This window comes from Miniopterus schreibersii, assembly GCF_964146895.1.
Source record: "Miniopterus schreibersii genome assembly, chromosome: 2".
Lineage (NCBI taxonomy): Eukaryota > Metazoa > Chordata > Mammalia > Chiroptera > Miniopteridae > Miniopterus > Miniopterus schreibersii.
This window is the reverse complement of record NC_138102.1, coordinates 543538-560214: the sequence shown is the minus strand read 5'-3', so window position 1 is coordinate 560214 and position 16677 is coordinate 543538. Positions and strand designations below refer to the sequence as shown.

Below are 16677 nucleotides of genomic sequence, written 5' to 3'. Positions count from 1 at the left end.
GGGCACATACAGGGACACGCCCAGATGAGCCTCTGTAACCACCTGACTCGGAAACGGGGGGTTCACCGTGGTTACCATGGTGACCAGGGGCCAGGGCACCGGGCTCTCCGGGGGGGGGGGGGGGGCCTCTGTGGTTGGATTTTTGTCTGTTTGCTTTTAATTTCAACAACCACTCGAGCTTTCGCTGGGTTTCACCCTGGGGTGAATTAACAAGAGGCTGCAAGTCCAGTCGGCGAATTACGTCTTATTTATAGTCATTGCCCCAGATGGACGCTGCGCCTGAACCCTCTCATAGTGGCAGGGTGTCCGTCCTTCTGCCCAGCACATGTCCAAATATAAATAACACAGGCCTGGGACGGCCGTGGGCTGGCACCGGGCGTGTGTGGCCCAGAGGAGGGGCCCAGGGAGGGCTGATCTCAGACTCCAGAGAACCGTCCCCACCGCAGCCTGCCACCCGGAGGCCAGCTGCCTCTCTGGGGCTCATTTTCCCATCTGTAAAACCTGCGAAGAACAACAATCTTGTAAGTCTGCTGCAAAAATTAGAGGAAATAATCTAATCATCTAAGTCCCTGGGAGCCTCAAAAAACCCCATGTGCCCGTATCTCAGTAACAGCCAGAGACCAGCAAAACAGGTCGATGGATAAGCCGATTAAATGTTATAAAGACAGCCCTGGCTGGTGCGGCTCAGTGGTTGGAGTGTCAGCCATGCACCACAGGGTCTCGGGTTCAATTCCAGGTCAAGGGCACGTACCTGGGTTGCAGGTTCCATCCCAGCCCCATCGGGGCAAATGCGGGAGGGACCCGTCAATACGCTTCTTCCACATCGACGTTTCTCTCTCTCTCCCTCTCCTCCCCCTCCCTTCCACTCTCTCTGAAAATCAATGGAAAAAATATCCTCGGGTGAAGGTAAAAAAAAAAACCTGGCACACAAAACACTCCCAGTAGGCATCTGCCCACTGAACAAATAAAGCAAATGAGGAACTAATGCGCCTTCCTAAATGTTAGCAGAAACCTGGTGGTGATGACACTGACATTCATCCCAGACGCCCAGGTAACCAGGTTACTCAATGTCTCTGGAAAGGAGCCCAGAGTTTTTCCATGTTCTGTGAGTCCAAGCGTATCCCGGGAGACCTGGCAGCAGACCACAGCTCTGTGCCTGGCAGGGGTCACAAGGGCGTCTGTTTGGCATGACCTCCATGGACGCATCCACGAGGCAGGGTGCTGGGAGCCACGTGCCGGGGCCACGGGGACATGGAGCTCACACAGAGGTCAGCAGTGTCTCACTGACCCGCAGGTTCATCAGGACCAGATAGAGAACAACGAGGCTCCTAGCAAAGAGGAAACCCAGAGGCTCTGCCTCCCACGTGTGAGGAGGAGAGGCTGGGTGGAGGTTGTTTATGGTTTGGAAACCCAGCCACGGTTTCTTTTTTTTTAATTCTCACCTGAGGACATTTTTTCAGAGAGAGTGGAAGGGAGAGAGACAGAGAGAAACATCGATGTGAGGGAGACACAGCAATTGGTTGCCTGAGGAACACACCCCAACAGGGGGCAGGGGTTGAGCCTGCAACCAGATATGTGCCCTTGACTAGAATCAAACCCAGGACCCTTCAGTCCAAAGGCTGATGCTCTAACCACTGAGCCAAACCGGCTAAGGAACGATTTCTTCATCTAGATAAAAATTCAAAATGTGATGTGCCCCTCGATGCACAGCCATGGTTGTTTCAAACCCTAAGAATGGGCCAGGTGACCGAGTGAGACCTGCTCAGTGGCCTGACTTTCTCCCACACTATCTGCCCCGGCGACTGGAGATTCGCTCAGGGGTGGTTTGGGGTTCAGCCCGGTCCCTCCCTCACACAGTGCCTTGCACATTGTAAAAGTTCAATAAGTGCACTTTTTATCAATGTGGATGGATGGCTTTTGCCCTTGGGCTTCTATTTACAGGTTTCTGTTTACAGATATGCCCTAAATTAGTGGGCCATTTATCTCCACGGTGTAGTTAAGCACTCACCGTGAGGCCAGAGGAGCTGAGGTCTGGTTGGCCCGAGCTCCCGTCAAGGGCACTGGCCTCAGGCCTGGGTGCATGTTTGCTAATCTGAGGCGGAAGCTGCGTGACCCGGCAGACCCTCTCCTACCGCCCTGGGCCTTGGCTTCCCCATTTGGAAAGTGAGAGCGAGATTAAAGGATTCTCCTGTAAGCCCCAATACGCTATGGTTTCAATCCTGGGTGACAGTCCCCAGGGAAGGGGCATTAATGCAGAGATCAGAGCTGCGGGCTCAGGACAGGACTGGGACTCAGGAATCAGAGACTGGCCGCCATGCCAAGAGGATTCCATTCTAAAAGTGCCTAATGGCTTCAAGATTAGAGTTGATGCCACAAGCCCTGTGCTGACAAGAATAGGTAGTGGCTGTAATGAAATAAAAATGGGTGGAAGGCACGGGGCAGTCAGTGGCAGGGTGCCCTGTCCTGTGACAGCCGTGGGCACACGCAAGGAGGCCGTGCAGGGAACACAAGATAGGACGAGAGCCAACCGGAGGAGGCCTCTCAGACTGGACAGAGCACCAGCTGCCACCCTGCCCAGGCCCCTCTGTTCACCCTACACATGAGCAAACTGAGGCCCAAAGAGGGGGAAAAATGGCCAAGGTCACATGGGTTTGCTATGCAGTGGGTTTGAACTAAAATTCAAAGTCTTTCCTTCTAGGCCTCGTGGTTGACCCTCCGGAGAAGGGCTGGATCCCCCAGGGGGGTATGGGGCCAGGTCAAGGTCAAGGTCAAGGTGAAGGCCAGGGCCCAGTTCAGTATGTGACTCAGGCCAAACGCCACTAGGGGGCGCAGCCAGGGTGAGTCACGGGCAGTGTAGTCACAGCCAGGTCTGTGGAGAGGTTGCTCCCGACAGGACACACGGCACGTGGTTCTGAGGTCACGTTCTTACCAAGTACACGGAGGTCAGACAGGGTCACCAGGATCAGTGTGGCTTCATCTACAGTTCTGGGCACAGATGTGCTGTCTCCTTGTTTCCAAGTGCACGACACAGTGGGGAGTGGGGGCTCCGTGGCCAGACCTGGGCCCAGAGCTCGCCCTGCCTGTACCAGGGTGTTTGAACAGGCGAGGCAGGGGAACACTGACATCTCCCCAGGACGCAGGTCCCGAGTATGCCTGAGGTCAGGAGGAGCCTGGGTCTGATGTTCCTGGGCTTCCTGGAAAACCTGACATCGTGCCACCAGCTGCGGTCCCAGTTCCCCAGATACAACAAGAACCGTGGCGCCTCAGCCAGCTAACACAACAGTGCAGACGAATGAGGTCAGGCCCCTCCTGGCAGACAGCTGAGCTCTGAAGGCCCCTGGTTTAGGGGGATCACCCAGCTCTGCCAGCCCACTCGCCAGCCCCCTCTCAGGTGCCTGGGCTCCTTCACCCCTGGCTAGTCCAGAGGGACTGAGTTTCCTCCCCACGGTTCTATAGCAACTTGCAGGGGCTCCAAGCAGGACCTCCGGCCCACTGGCCGATTCCAAGGGCACCTGCCAATCCACAGGCAACCTGACTGGGGTTGTCAGACAGCAATGGGACAAAATGGGCATATACTTGGCAAGGACTAATAGTCGAGGCTGCATCTTTGTCACTCACTAGCTCAAGGACCTTGGATGAGGCACAGATCAGTTTCTATGCCAAAGAACATCCCACACCTGTCACGTTGAAATCCTCTGATCTTTCCTGCACCCCGGGTGGGCCTCTTACCCATGTGGGATCTTGTAACATCATGCCCTGCGCATTTGAAATACAACAGTCATTGAATTACACAGACCTTCTAAATCCCTTCACACGACAGCACAAACCTCGGTGTTAATATAGCCACCGACGTCATCAGTGTGGTGGAGACAGTTTTGACTCCTACGCTCTCCTGCAGAAGTTAGAGATGGGGGGACTCTGGACCACACGCTGAGAAGTCGTGTGTGAGTGTTTGTGTGTGAGTGTGTGTGTGTGTGTGTGAGTGAGTGTGTATCAGTGTGTCAGTGTGTGAGCGTGTGTGAGTGTATGAGTATGTGTGTGTGAGCGTGTATGTGAGTGTGTTTGAGCGAGTGTGTGCGTGTGTCTGAGTGTGTGTGTGTGAGCGTGTGTGTGTGTGTGTATGAGTGAGTGTGTGTGAGTGTGTGTGAGTGTATGAGTGAGTGTGTATGAGAGTGTGTTTGAGCGAGTGAGTGTGTGCATGTGCGTGTGTCCCGGCCTCAGCTGGGAACCTTCCGGCTCTGGAACTCTGCCTCCCAAAGTGAGTATTCAGCTTCTGTCCACTAGATGGCGCACCGAACCAGCTGACCCATCTCCGTCTTGAGGGGAAATCTGTCCATTGCTCCAAGAAAGAAATTCAAAAGCTTTTCATAGGAGAGAGTGAAAGCTTATAAACAAATTAAAATAATTGTGCTACCGATACTTGTTTCAATTTTGACAAAAAATTATATTAATCTGAACTTGGCTCCAGCTCATCACAGTAAGTCATTTTATCTACCCAAAAACAGTGTCTCACTCCAAGCTGAGTGATGGCAGTTCAGTTATTTGTAACAACTCTTACATCAAAAATAAGTGTTCAACAATCTCAAGGTGTGTGTGCATGTGTGTGTGTGTGTGTGTATCTGCGTGTGTGTGTGAGTTGTGTGGACACACACTAGGATGGTTAACTGCACATGTCAACTTGGCTGGGCCGTGACACCCAGTCATTTGGTCAAAAACCAGTTAGGTCCTTCGGTGAAGGTATGTTTAGATGGGGAGTGACTGCCCATGGGTTCAGGGTTTCTTTATGGGGTATGAAGATTGCTAAAATTGTGTGAGGAGGTTGCACAACCCTGTAAATATACTAAAAACTACTGAATTGAGGACTTTAAACTGGTTAATTGTACAGTATGTGAATTATAACTCAATAAAGCTATTATAGAGAGAAACCGTTAAATGTTGAAACAAGCAAAAGATAATTCTGAACATATCTACGGTAACAGAAAGACACAAAAAGAAACATCTAAGAATTTTTAAATAACTCAATAGAGCTTTTGGAGATAAAAATTAAATAACCAAAATCAAAAGAACATGGATAAGTTTAACTGCAGGTTTGGCACAGTTTAGGGACTGGGAAATACGTCAGAATAAATGATCCAGAGACAAAAACACTAAGAATGTAGAGAAAAAGTGTAAGTGCTATAAAAAGTGATGTAAGACAGTTTAACATACACTTTATAAGAGCGACCAGATGCAAACCATGAAGAGACGACAAAATTTTCCAGAACTGATTAAAAAAAACGCACACACAAAAAAACACCACAAGGCAGATTCCAGAATAAGAACAAATTCCAAGCAGGACAAATAAAGAGTCCACACCTGAACTGATCCTAAAGAAACTGCAGAAACCAAATACGAGTGAAATCCCGACAGAGGCGGAGGAATGAGTCTGAGAACCACAGCTGCCCCCCAACAGCCATGGAGAACAGAAACTTCTGGAGCAACACCCACATGAGCTGGAGGAAAGCACCTGCCCACCTGAAATTCCGGAGAATATGTCCAAGAACGGAGGCGATGTGCATGACTTTTCCAAAGTAGGAACTGGGAGAGTTCACACCAGCATCTCAGACAAGGAAGCTGCTGCAACACAAAGAACCGAGACGTGATGCAGGAGACCTGCCCTATGCGAATGTGTGTTCATGAAATTCATGAGAATAAAGTATAATCGGGTGAATGGTTAAGACATTCACGTCCCACTGAGGTATTTGTCATCACCCACTCCCCTGGGATTCACCTCTTGTGTGGGACAGACTTACTTTAGGGAAACAAGGGAGATCTGTTCTGGGGACACACAGAAGGAACAGGTCTTACTTGGGGCCCAGTCCACCCAGGGCCTGTTTTTATACACAGTCCTGGAGTCAAATGGCTTTTACATTTGGCTTTTACATTTTTAAAGAGCTGTGAAAACAAAAGAAAATGAAAAAGAGCCAGTAATAAAGACCAGCAGGTGCCCAAACCCAAACTGTTTGCTGTCTGGCCCTTTACACAAAAAGTCTGCTGACCACTGCTCTAGATGATCTGAAGCACAGGATGGTGTTGGTTTCCCTTCATTTTGTTTTGTTTCTGTTGCAGGTGCAAAAACTTTTTAATTCCAAGAGCAGTCCATTTTCCTCAGGCAAAGAAGATGTGGAGGAGTCTGGGGCAGGAGATGACATACACGTAACAACCCAGGTCACTGGCAAGGGTGGCCTGCGGGTGCTCACCTTCCCTTGGGCCCCAGTCCCCACCCCAGCCCCATTGCCAGGCTTCCCTGCTGGCCGAGGGCCCCGCTCCTGCTGGACAGCACATCACAGCTCTCAAATCCTGGGTCACCCCTGCACCAAGACACAGAAGCGTGCCATAGACGGAGGCGAGGCGAGGCTCTCTCCTTCCCCCGAGGGGAGTGGTGTGGACGGCCGTGCGGCCCAGGCAGGGCTCTGCTCTCTCCCGCCCTCGTGAGGTTGGCATGGACAGCCGTGCAGTGCTGCCAACCTTCAACACTGAGCTGCTCCTCGGGATAAATCTGAAAACCAACGACGTCCTGATGGCAGAACAGAATTAGTGAGTGTGAATTAACACTTGAAAAGTGAAAGTGACGTTTTTTAGAGGAAAATGCTTCTAAAACATTTGAAAGTGTAACAAGAGATATTATACATTTGCTAACTAACATGTAACACTGGCTTACAAAGTTACTCTATGCATAGGTAATATATAGGTGTGGCAACTTTGTAACAAACTTAGGGACATCCTGAACACTTCCCCCAGGAGGTAAGGATGCCACAGAAATACACCGAAGATTTGCCTCCTTACATGATTTGACATTTTAAAGAGAAAGGTGTTGCCTTAATACAGATGAACACAGTCAGGTGTGGATGGGGCCAGGCTCTCTGCTAGGAATTTGCAGTTTCTGGTAAAATATTATCCACATTTCTGAAAAATTGACTGCCGGGCCCAGAGACCACCGTGCAGGGAACCCGTGGCTTGGGAGACCACGTGTGTTCCCTTGTTATAGTGACTCTGAATACATCCCAGGGGGCTGGCATGGAAGAGGCCTGTCCTGTGTGAGATTGCTAATTCAAACATGTGTCACCGTGGGATTTAACCCATGTCACGGCCAGCATTACATCTGAAAATAAAAATAGCATTTCAATTCTTTAAATAACAAGCTTTTTCTGCATGTATGCTCAGCAAGTGATGTTAAATGTACATAGGAGGGATTAGAAAATAACTCAGGTGCCTGATTTAGTTCATAGTAGCTGTAACGTCTTGTAAAATGTTTGGGTACTTACCTCATTCGAGGTCCTGAGGGCTTTCTTCCCACTGGGCCACGCAGTGTAGTGTTTCGTGTCCCCAGCAGATGGCGGCACTGGGGCGCATGGCACCCGACCCGAAGGGGCGGGGCGGGAGGTGGTGTGGTCTTCCGGGTCTTGGTGGGCCTGGGGGAGAAATCAGACCACTTAGGGCAGGCGGGATCTTCCCGGTGCCCACCCCCCTGGGCCACAGTCCGAATCCAGACCCAAAATGCATGGGCTGCAACAGGACTCAGGGCACATTCCTCAAAGCGGCTTCTAGAAAGAGGATGTCGGGGCAGCCAGGCGGCTTGGCCCTGGTCCCTCCCTGGTCTCCCACAGCATCTTCATCCCTGAAAGTCTGCTTATTTCCAGAAGACAGAGGTCACCATGTTCCTTGTCTTCTAGGAACACCGACTGGCCCTTCCTCTTCTGAGCCTGACACTCACCAGCCTCCATAGGCCCCCCAGGCACCTGCTGGCTGCCTCCAGCTGTGTCCACACAACCTCCAGGCAAGCTTTTCACGGTCCAGGTGTCCAGAGGCGAGAAGCAAGGAGTGGTGAGTCCAGCCTGCACGGGGAGGCTCTCCTGGTAGCCACCTCTCAGGGGTCCCCAATGGCCCTGAGTGTAGCCTCCCAGCCCCGGCCCCTCCTCCTCCAGCCCCCCTGCTGGCCAAGCAAACGATCCTCCCAGGCTGGTCCACCTCCCACACTCTCCCCAGAAACACGCCCAGCCCATAGCCGGGCTGGCCACCCTGGGGATGTGCCTGTCCCCACACCTGCCAGGCTCGTCCCTGGGGTGAGCTGTCCTGGGGCCCATCCCCCACCTGGCTGGGCACCACATTCCCCAGGAAGCCTCCCCTGATCCTCGGGCCCAGACGCAGCTCCATGCGAGACTGTATGGTCGCCTCGCGTCTGGGCCCCCGGGGGCTGTGGCTCTGCATCTTACCCCCACCCCTAAACAGTCAGAACTCGACACTCACCGGGATAACGACTACTAACATGTTTATATTATCCATCGAAATCTCTGGTGCATTTAACCCCAAACACAGAAGCCCTGGAATAAATACATGACCAGTAAGGAGACACGGGGTGGGAGCATCCATTCTTCAGGGCCAAGCATCAAAGAGCGACTTCCGTGACCCCGCTTAGAAGTGACTCACACTAGGCCTTCTCTTGAGAAGAATTCAGTGAGCGGCATCGAAGGAAACCGTCCACAGAATCCACACGAATTCGCAAGCCCGCGTTCCCCGCTGCAATGCCCCCTTCAGGCAGCAGGTGTCGCCGTGAGTTTTCCCGCTTGTTCCCTGGACACCCGCCAGCGGGAGCCAAGGAAACTGGAGGAAATTCAGACCCAGGCGAGGTCAGCAGAGAGAAAGGGCCTTTGTCTGCCCGAGCCGGGTTCCCACAGTCACCGTCACACACACAGGACGACAACAGACACTGTCCCTCTGTCCCTCCGTGTCTGCAGAGAGGGACCTGCGACCAGCAACATGGAGGGAAAACATCTGGACACAGCACTGGAAGGGGGAAAACATCTGTACAGACTCGGCCGGGGCGGTCGTGAGATCACGTACCCAGGTCCTTCCCAGGACAGGAAGCGGGGGACAGGAAAGCAGGAAAGGGGGACAAACAGCAGGAGGAAGGGCCAGGCCAGCTCCCTCCCAGCGGGACGGCCGTGAGCGGGGCCAGCGCTGAGCCACGGCCTCAGAGCGGGTTGTTCACTCCAGTGTCCGTGGTCCCTCGTGGGAGCAGCTTCCAGGCAGGGCTGCCCTTGTGGAAAGAATGCACACCTGCCGATTCGCCCGGCCACACTGCCCCTGGCTCCCCTGCAGTCCCTTCCGGCCGGGCAGGGGACGCCACACACAGGTGCCACTTCAGGGTGCGTCCCCCACACCTGAGGGAACTGAGCTCAGAGCCTTGGAGGCGACCTCATTGTCCGTGACTCACACCACGTTACCATGTGAATCACAGAATCACATTCTTACGTGTAAACACTTGTAAACAGCAACAGCTGTTGGGAAGCGGTTTAGCTGGAAGAGGAGCCTGACTCTTGACCTCACAATTCCCAGGAAGCCCGTCTGAAGGAAAACAGCGTTTCTAACTCAGCAGACTCGTGCACCACTCCCAGGGTCCTGCTGTAGCACCCACGGGAGCCACGGCCGCCGGCTCTGGCTCACAGCACACACTGACGCGATACTGAAGTTGTGCTGAGGATGCAGCGGGTGTTGGGATATGCTAAGCATTTCTTTCTGGATGGTACATATGAGCCCAATTACTGCCCAAAGGTTAGAATTTCCAAACGGTCTACAGAGGCTGCAAAAAGCGCTCTCCAAATGCCCTAGAGAGTATCCCGTCAAATTTGCACAGAAAGAAGTGGCTTTAAGATTTGAATCTCACTGGCAGGCCAGACGGCAACTCCTAGCAGGACACTGAGTGTGAACATCAGGGGCTGCCAGGCCTAGTGTCGGGGCTGCTCAGGAGCTGCAAGGCCCAGGACGGGCAGTTAGATGCCCCTTGAGGGGTTGGGCGGCATCTCCAGGGTGCACAGGCTGGCCCCAGGAAGGGGCGTGCTGGGGAGGGAAGGGCCTCCGATGGCCTCAGAGCAGGGAGCGAGATGGAATCGTCATGGTGAGGAGGGCAAAGGGTAACAGCCTAGGATGGGCACCACCCGCAGGCCAAGGGGATGGGGCGGGGGGGGGCGGACAGGGAGGGAGTGGGCAGAGGCGTGGATATACATCTCATAGGTATTCAGAGATCCCCCCCCAGACTTAAAAGTTGTCGCTGGAAGGACCCCCAGGAGTCATCAAAGTCCTCACTCACAGATGGGGGGGCTCCAGCCCTTGCAGACAGTGCTGCCCAGGTGAGCACGTTGCCCAGGAGAGGACACCTCGCCTGGGGCTGTGCCGCGGAGCCGGAAAGAGACAAGTCACCCCACACAGAACTTCAGGAGCACTGGCATTTTCCAACAATTTATTTCATCTCGGCAGAAACAGACATATGACAGGTTTTACAGCATTGTGCCTGGATGTAAAAATGGAGCGTTAATAAATATAATCAGCCAGCCGGCCGGCGCCCTAAACAGGTGGGTTTGTCTAATAAGCGGCAACACTGCAGGACGTCTGGAGCCTCTGAGGACTTCAGCGCACGTGAGGGCATTGAGCCGGCAGTGTCCGGTCACTCCAAAGCCACTCTCGAAGCTCATGGAAAGCGCCTGGCTGCGCGGTCGGGGCACCGTCCGGGGTGTGGGGTGTGGGGTGTGGAGAGGACTCTGCCACTGCCACAAACTCAGATGCAGCCGACACACATGCACGATCCCTCCGAGCTCTTACCACCTCCTCGTGAATAACGGTAATGCAGAGAAAAGGGAAGGGCAAGAACATTCCCTTTTTAACACCAAAATAAAACACTGTGTAAGCCTGGAAGGCATCTAAAATAGGACACAAAGTAGCAGTTCACGTTCGCGCCACTGAGGTGTTACAACAGGTTAGGTCCTGAAACGCGCCACTCGAGGAAGAGCCAAAAAACCCCAGGACAGTCCACTTCAAAATCCCTCAGAGGAAGTCACCCAAGAGGCCCAGAGGCTAAGCCGCTGCCACGAGAATTACTAAAGTGGCAGCCAGATGACTCGTTTTTTAAGTATCTGTATCAAAGTGGATACACGTGAAAGTTGTAACTAAGTAGCAAAAGGATTCCCACAGCACCCTCTCCTAAGGCCGGGGTGGGGAACCTTTTATCTGCTGAGGGCCATCTGCATATTTATAACATCATTCTGGGGCCATACAAAATTACCAACTTAAAAATTAGCCGGCTCTTTTTGGTCAAACATTTCATTAACTCACCCTAAGGTGATGGCTGGAACTGCTTCTCTTTGGTGAGGCCTCGGCAGGGCCAGACCACATGATTTCGATGACCGTAGCCGGACGTTGCCCACCCATCCTAAAAGGAACTGGGAATGAAATCGCCAAGCTCCAGGCACAGCGCTGGGGCCGCTCCCAAGACCAGGAACGAAAACAGAAAGGGAATGAAGATGTCTTCAGCCCGTCCCCTTGGGTTCCAAACGAACTGATCGACAATTCATAAGTCACTGCCTGTCAACAGCCGGAAAGCTCCTGCCCTCCTGTCCCCACCATCTCCCCTTGCAGGAGGGTGGGTGGATGTCATAAATGCATTCGTCTCATTTGACAACTGATCCAAGATCAGAAGTAGTTTTGCACCGCTTTCCAAAACAGGGTTGGAGCTGGACTAAGAACATCCCACTGACCGTGACCCACCTTTCCTGGACAGGGCTTGTTCCTATCTGTGTAATTGGTGCAAACCCTGTGGCTTCACCCCAGGAACTGCCCCAAAAAGCAAAATAAGCTGGTCCCTATGGCCTGTCGGGTGCTCTAGTATTCATTTGCTGTGATAGTCTATTTAGAAATATGGTCCATAATATCCTGTATCTTTTTGCTGACCCCCTGTGTGTCCTGTGCTTCATTTAACAGATTCCTGGGACCCTGAGAGTGCAGAAAATGGTGCCACACCCAGTGCAGGCATTTCCTTCCCTAAACGAAATGACTGACGAAACTGGGAGTGTGACTGTGCAGCATTCACACCCGGCACCAGCACTTCCGCGGGGACCATCTCACTCTAGACGCCCACTTTCAGCACCTGCTTTAAAATGGTCAACATCCTAGGACTGGTTTCCCAGGTACAGTCACAGTGATAACATTTTACGTTTGCTGTTGAAGGGATGAAAACATTAACCTGGTCCCATGTCCTATAAAAATGTCAGCATGAATAATAAAATTCCACAGAAATAGGCACGACATACAAAAGGTACGTTTAGTTAACAGAACATGACTTGCTTCCTTCTGCTCTATGTTCTCCCACTAGAGTCTCCGGTCTCCTCTGATAAAAGGCCAATGCACTCAGGCAACAGGAAGCCTGTTTCTTTCCTAAGATGACTGAACCATTTGCCAAGTTGTCTTCTTAGTTCATGAGCAACCATCAGGTCTCCTCAACTCTAACTGAGAATTATTCTGATCCTCAGGCACATGCATAACATTCACATGGGTCATTCCAAACACAGGTAACTGGTAACTCTCACAACCACAGACCCTTCACACAGCACAGCCCATTCCCCCACTGCCCCCCGGCTGCCACAGAGGGGTGACTCCCACCACCGGGCAGCAGGTAAATACTGAGAAGCTAGCATGACGTCATCTGGTCGTGTCCCCGTAACTTTCAACGTGGCCCCTTCCTACCGTCAGCAAAAACAGACTAGATTCAGAGCCCTGGTCCCTTTGCCCTGGCTATGAGCATCTATTTCACCCTTAAACTCTAAATAGACAGTAAGCCCTGTCTGCTGGTGTCTGAAACGTAAAAGGTTATAACAAACGAGGAAGAGTCCGCTGATTTGTTTTTAATCCTTGTGCTCTGCCCAAGAGGCGAGCGATGTGTTGACTGTTAGAGTATTTTGAAATTCACAAATAGGAAAACGTAGCTTCCACCTGCTGAGCTGCATTATAAATATGTCACGTCCTCTCCTGCCCAGAGGCTTGTCACCCTGCCACGTGTTCTTGGAATGATGTTTTAAAAAACCCATTTCCTGCCCGCTGGCGTGGCTCGGTGGCTGAGCAACGACCCATGAACCAGGAGGTCACCGCTGGGTTCCAGGTCGGGGCACACCCGGGGCTGGGGGCTCCATCCCCAGCAGGGGGCCTGCAGGAGGCAGCGATGGATGACTCTCATCACTGACGTTTCTCTCTCCCTCTCCCTCTCTCTGAAATCAATAAAAACCTATTTTTTAAAAATCCATTTCCCTCATCAGAATTACGTAATCCACACTTAAAACATCACAGGCAGTGGGTTCCTCGGCGCCTGCACGCTCCCCTTCGGCACTGTCAGTACCCGTGAGTTTAACCTTTGGGGCAGAACAACCCTTTCTCTGAGTCCATGATAAAACCGAGAAGTGACTGAGCACGTGTGTGGCTATCCAAGGTTAAAACAGGCCAGCACCCCGGCAGCCGGCTTTTCCTCAAGACAGGCTCTCCAGTAAACATTCAGTCACCAAAGACCTAACATTCACATGACAGTAAATCATTACTCTAGCACTGAACCTATTAACATGCTCTGACTTGGACATGTTAAAGCCACCCAAGCTGAACAGGGAGCTGGAGGCTTCCTGAGGCCTGTGTGCATCCGACCCATCCGTGGGGCCCGGGAGAGAGCAGAGAAAACGCGGCCACTGCTCATCGGACAACAGGGTCACCAAAGGTATTTATTTACCTTTGGAGCTGAGCTAACCAAAACTTAAGCACAGGGTGGCAGGTCCGGTCCCTCTTTTACTTAGTTTGTGAGAAAGGGTTTGGAGCTTCAGTTATCAATTATCACTTTAACCCTCAAGCCCCGTCAGGTGTGTCTTCCCCGGCTGCTCTGACCGAGCTCACCTTGGCCCCCAGACCTTCCCAACTCGGGCCGGCTGCGCGCCTCGGGGTGAGCGAAGATGCCGCGGCGCTCCGCGCAGGGCGCCGGCGCACCCAGGACCTCGTGGGTGCCCCTTGGGAGCAGCCTGAATACATCGGGGGCCCATCCGCCCACCCCGAGGCGTCTTTAGATCATCGCCCCTCCCGGCCCCCGTGTCTTTCCGCAAGGTTACCTATCCGCACACATCCTACATTTTAGCCATGGACCCCGTGAAGCAAAGTGAAGCGAGAAGGAATGCGTGGCAGGGAAGCGGCCCCGAAGACGGCGTTGCAAAAAGTCCTGGAGGCCCCCCGAAGCTTCTAACTGCCAAGCCTCGAAAAGCCGGCGGCCGGCAGCCCACCCCGCGCCTCTCTCCCTCCCCTCCGCCGCTCCCCGTGGGAGCCGCGGCCCCAGAGGCCTCCCCTGCCCCGGGGCTGCCCGGGGAGACGCCCCGTGACCCCGCCGGCCCTACGCGGCGCCCTCCTCGCCTCTGTCCGGCTTCTCCGGCAGGTTGAGCACGAAGGGAAAGAGCGCGCCCCGCACGTCCAGGGGGCCGCCCAGCGCCTCGGCCTCGAAGCCGTCGCCCGCGCCCGCATCGGCGCCGACCTCGCCGTCCCGCGGGGGCACAAGGCGCCAGGTGCCCGCGCGGCTCACGCAGTAGATGCTGCGGCCCAGCGCCGCGCAGCGGAAGGGCTGCGGGCCCGACGGCGCGCCCGGGGGCCGCAGGCGCGCGGCGCAGCGGCTCCACCGCTTGGCCAGGCAGTGATACCGGAGCACGCTGACCCCGCCGGCCGGCCCGGCCGCCTGCGCGTCGCTGCGGCCCCCGCTCAGGTCGAAGCGGTAGATGAAGCCGTCCAGCGCCACCATGGCGGCCGAGCGCTCGCGGCTGCTGCTGCACGGACACTCCTGCCACTCGTCCCGCCGCGGGTCGTACTTGAGCAGGCGGTAGAAGAGCGAGCCCCCGGACACGTAGATCTCTCCGTTGCAGGTGGTGGCCTCGTGCGCCACGGCGAAGGCGCCCCGGGGCAGCGGGGCCACCGCGGCCCAGCGGTCGGCGCGCGGGTCGTAGCGCTCCACGCTGAGCAGGCACTCGCCGCCCACGGCGTACAGGTGGCCGTCCAGGGCCAGCAGCTGCAGCTGCGAGCGCGCCTGGCGCAGCGGCCGCACGGCGCTCCAGCGGTCGGTGGCCGGGTTGTAGCAGAAGACCTGGTCCGAGGGGCGCGCGCGGCCGTCGGGGCCCGCGGGCGCCACGCCGCCGGCCACGAAGAGGTAGTTGTAGAGCACGCAGAGGCCGCAGCCCCGCGCCGGCGCGCCCTCGGGCAGCCGCGTGAGCTCCCTCCACTCGCGCGTCGCCTCGTGCCAGCAGTAGACGGCGGCGTCCCCGCGGCCCTCCGCGTCCCCCGACGGGCTCTGCGGCCGGCTGCCCGCGCGCTCCCCGGCCGGCCCGAGCGCGGCGGCCAGCAGGTGGGCCCGGCCGGCGCGCAGGCGGCGGCGCAGCAGCAGGTCGCGCTCGGCGCCCGAGAGGCGCCCGAACACCGCGGGCTCGCGCAGCACCTCCAGGTAGTGGTCGCTCATGAAGCCGTAGGCGGCGTCGCGCAGCTCGGTCAGCCGCTGCCGCTTGGCCGCGCTCAGCACCTCCAGGCAGTTGGCGAGGCTCAGCTGCGGCGCCACGGCCTCGGTGGCGCGCTGCGCGGCGCAGGGCAGATGCAGGCGGCGCGCGCCCGCCACCACCTCGGCCGCGTTGTCCGGCCGCACGCCCGCCATGCGCCCGCTGTACGCGTAGGCCAGCAGCAGCCGCAGCGCCGCCCAGCCCACGCCCGTCACCCGCAGCACGTCGCGCGACGCGCGCGCGCGGAAGTAGTCGCTGCGCGCCGCCAGCACCGCCTTGTGCGCCCGCAGCCGGCGGCCGGACACCTCGATGACCAGGTCGGGCTCCCCGTGCGCCGGCCCGACGCCTGGGGGCACCGGCGGGGGATCCCCGGGCTCCTCCGGGGACGGGGGCTCCTCCCGGGACGCGGGCTCCTCCGGGGACGCGGGCTCCTCCAGGGAGGAGGGCTCCTCGGGCGACGCGGGGCTCGCGCCGCCGACCTCCCACTGCGTCTCCACCACCCGCGGGCCGCTGCGACGCGAGGGCGGGGAGGCCGCTGCGCCCTCCGCGGCGGACGCGCGGGACTGCGGCGGGGAGTCGTCCCCGGAGCTGAAGCACAGAGACGCGCTGAGGCTGCAGGGTGACTGCGCCTGGGACGCGGCGCCCTCCCCCGCGGCCGTGTCCGGCGGCTGCAGGCTGCCCTCTCCCGGAGCCTCGGGCGCGCCGACACCGCCCCCATCCTGGCCGCAAGCTCCCTGCGCCAAGGCCACCCTGGGATCTGGTCCGTGGCCGAGGTCATCCCCGGGGTACAGCACACAGGGGGCCACCGGGTTCTCCATGGCAGCGCTGCCTCCACGTCAGGAGTCCACCATGACCTGGTTAGGCTGGGGCTTCTGGCCTCACGCGCCTCTCCTGGCGCGCAGTCTGATTTTACTCCTGTGTCCACACTCGGGGTTTTGCTCACAGGAAGCTCCCTCCCACCGCTCGCACCCTCCTCTCCTGGGAGGGGGGCGTGTCAGCGCAGGTGCACCCTGAGGACCTAGTGAACCTGCTAACGTTACCGGCCAGCCCTGTGCCCGGGTGTCTGTGGCTTAGTCTCCAGGCCCGGGTGGCGACGCCTCAGTCCGTGCACAGGGCGGTTCTGGAGCAGGCCCTGCTCCCCTGGGGCGCCCTCGCTGCAGAACTGGGCTGTCAGGTACACGGACAAACCCGGGCGCGCGCTCCTGCGGCGTCAGCCTTCCTTCCTTTACATTCCATCCCCTCCTGCCCCCAGGGCCAGCGGATCTGAGACAGGTGTGTCAAACTTCAGAACCTTGATTTTAACTCCAGCTTTTAT

The 16677-nt window shown here is 56.2% G+C and overlaps 1 protein-coding gene across 1 annotated transcript; it reads right to left on the bottom strand.

Moving 5' to 3' along the window:
• Nucleotides 1-10256: 10256 nt before the first annotated feature.
• Nucleotides 10257-16180, bottom strand: KBTBD11 (kelch repeat and BTB domain containing 11; the record flags this gene model as incomplete). The annotated part of the gene is made up of 1 exon (XM_081128056.1): nucleotides 10257-16180. The coding sequence occupies one exon, from the start codon at nucleotides 16178-16180 to the stop codon at nucleotides 14222-14224; it is 1959 nt and encodes a 652-aa protein (XP_080984182.1). The 3' UTR covers nucleotides 10257-14221.
• Between the last annotated feature and the right edge of the window lie 497 nt (nucleotides 16181-16677).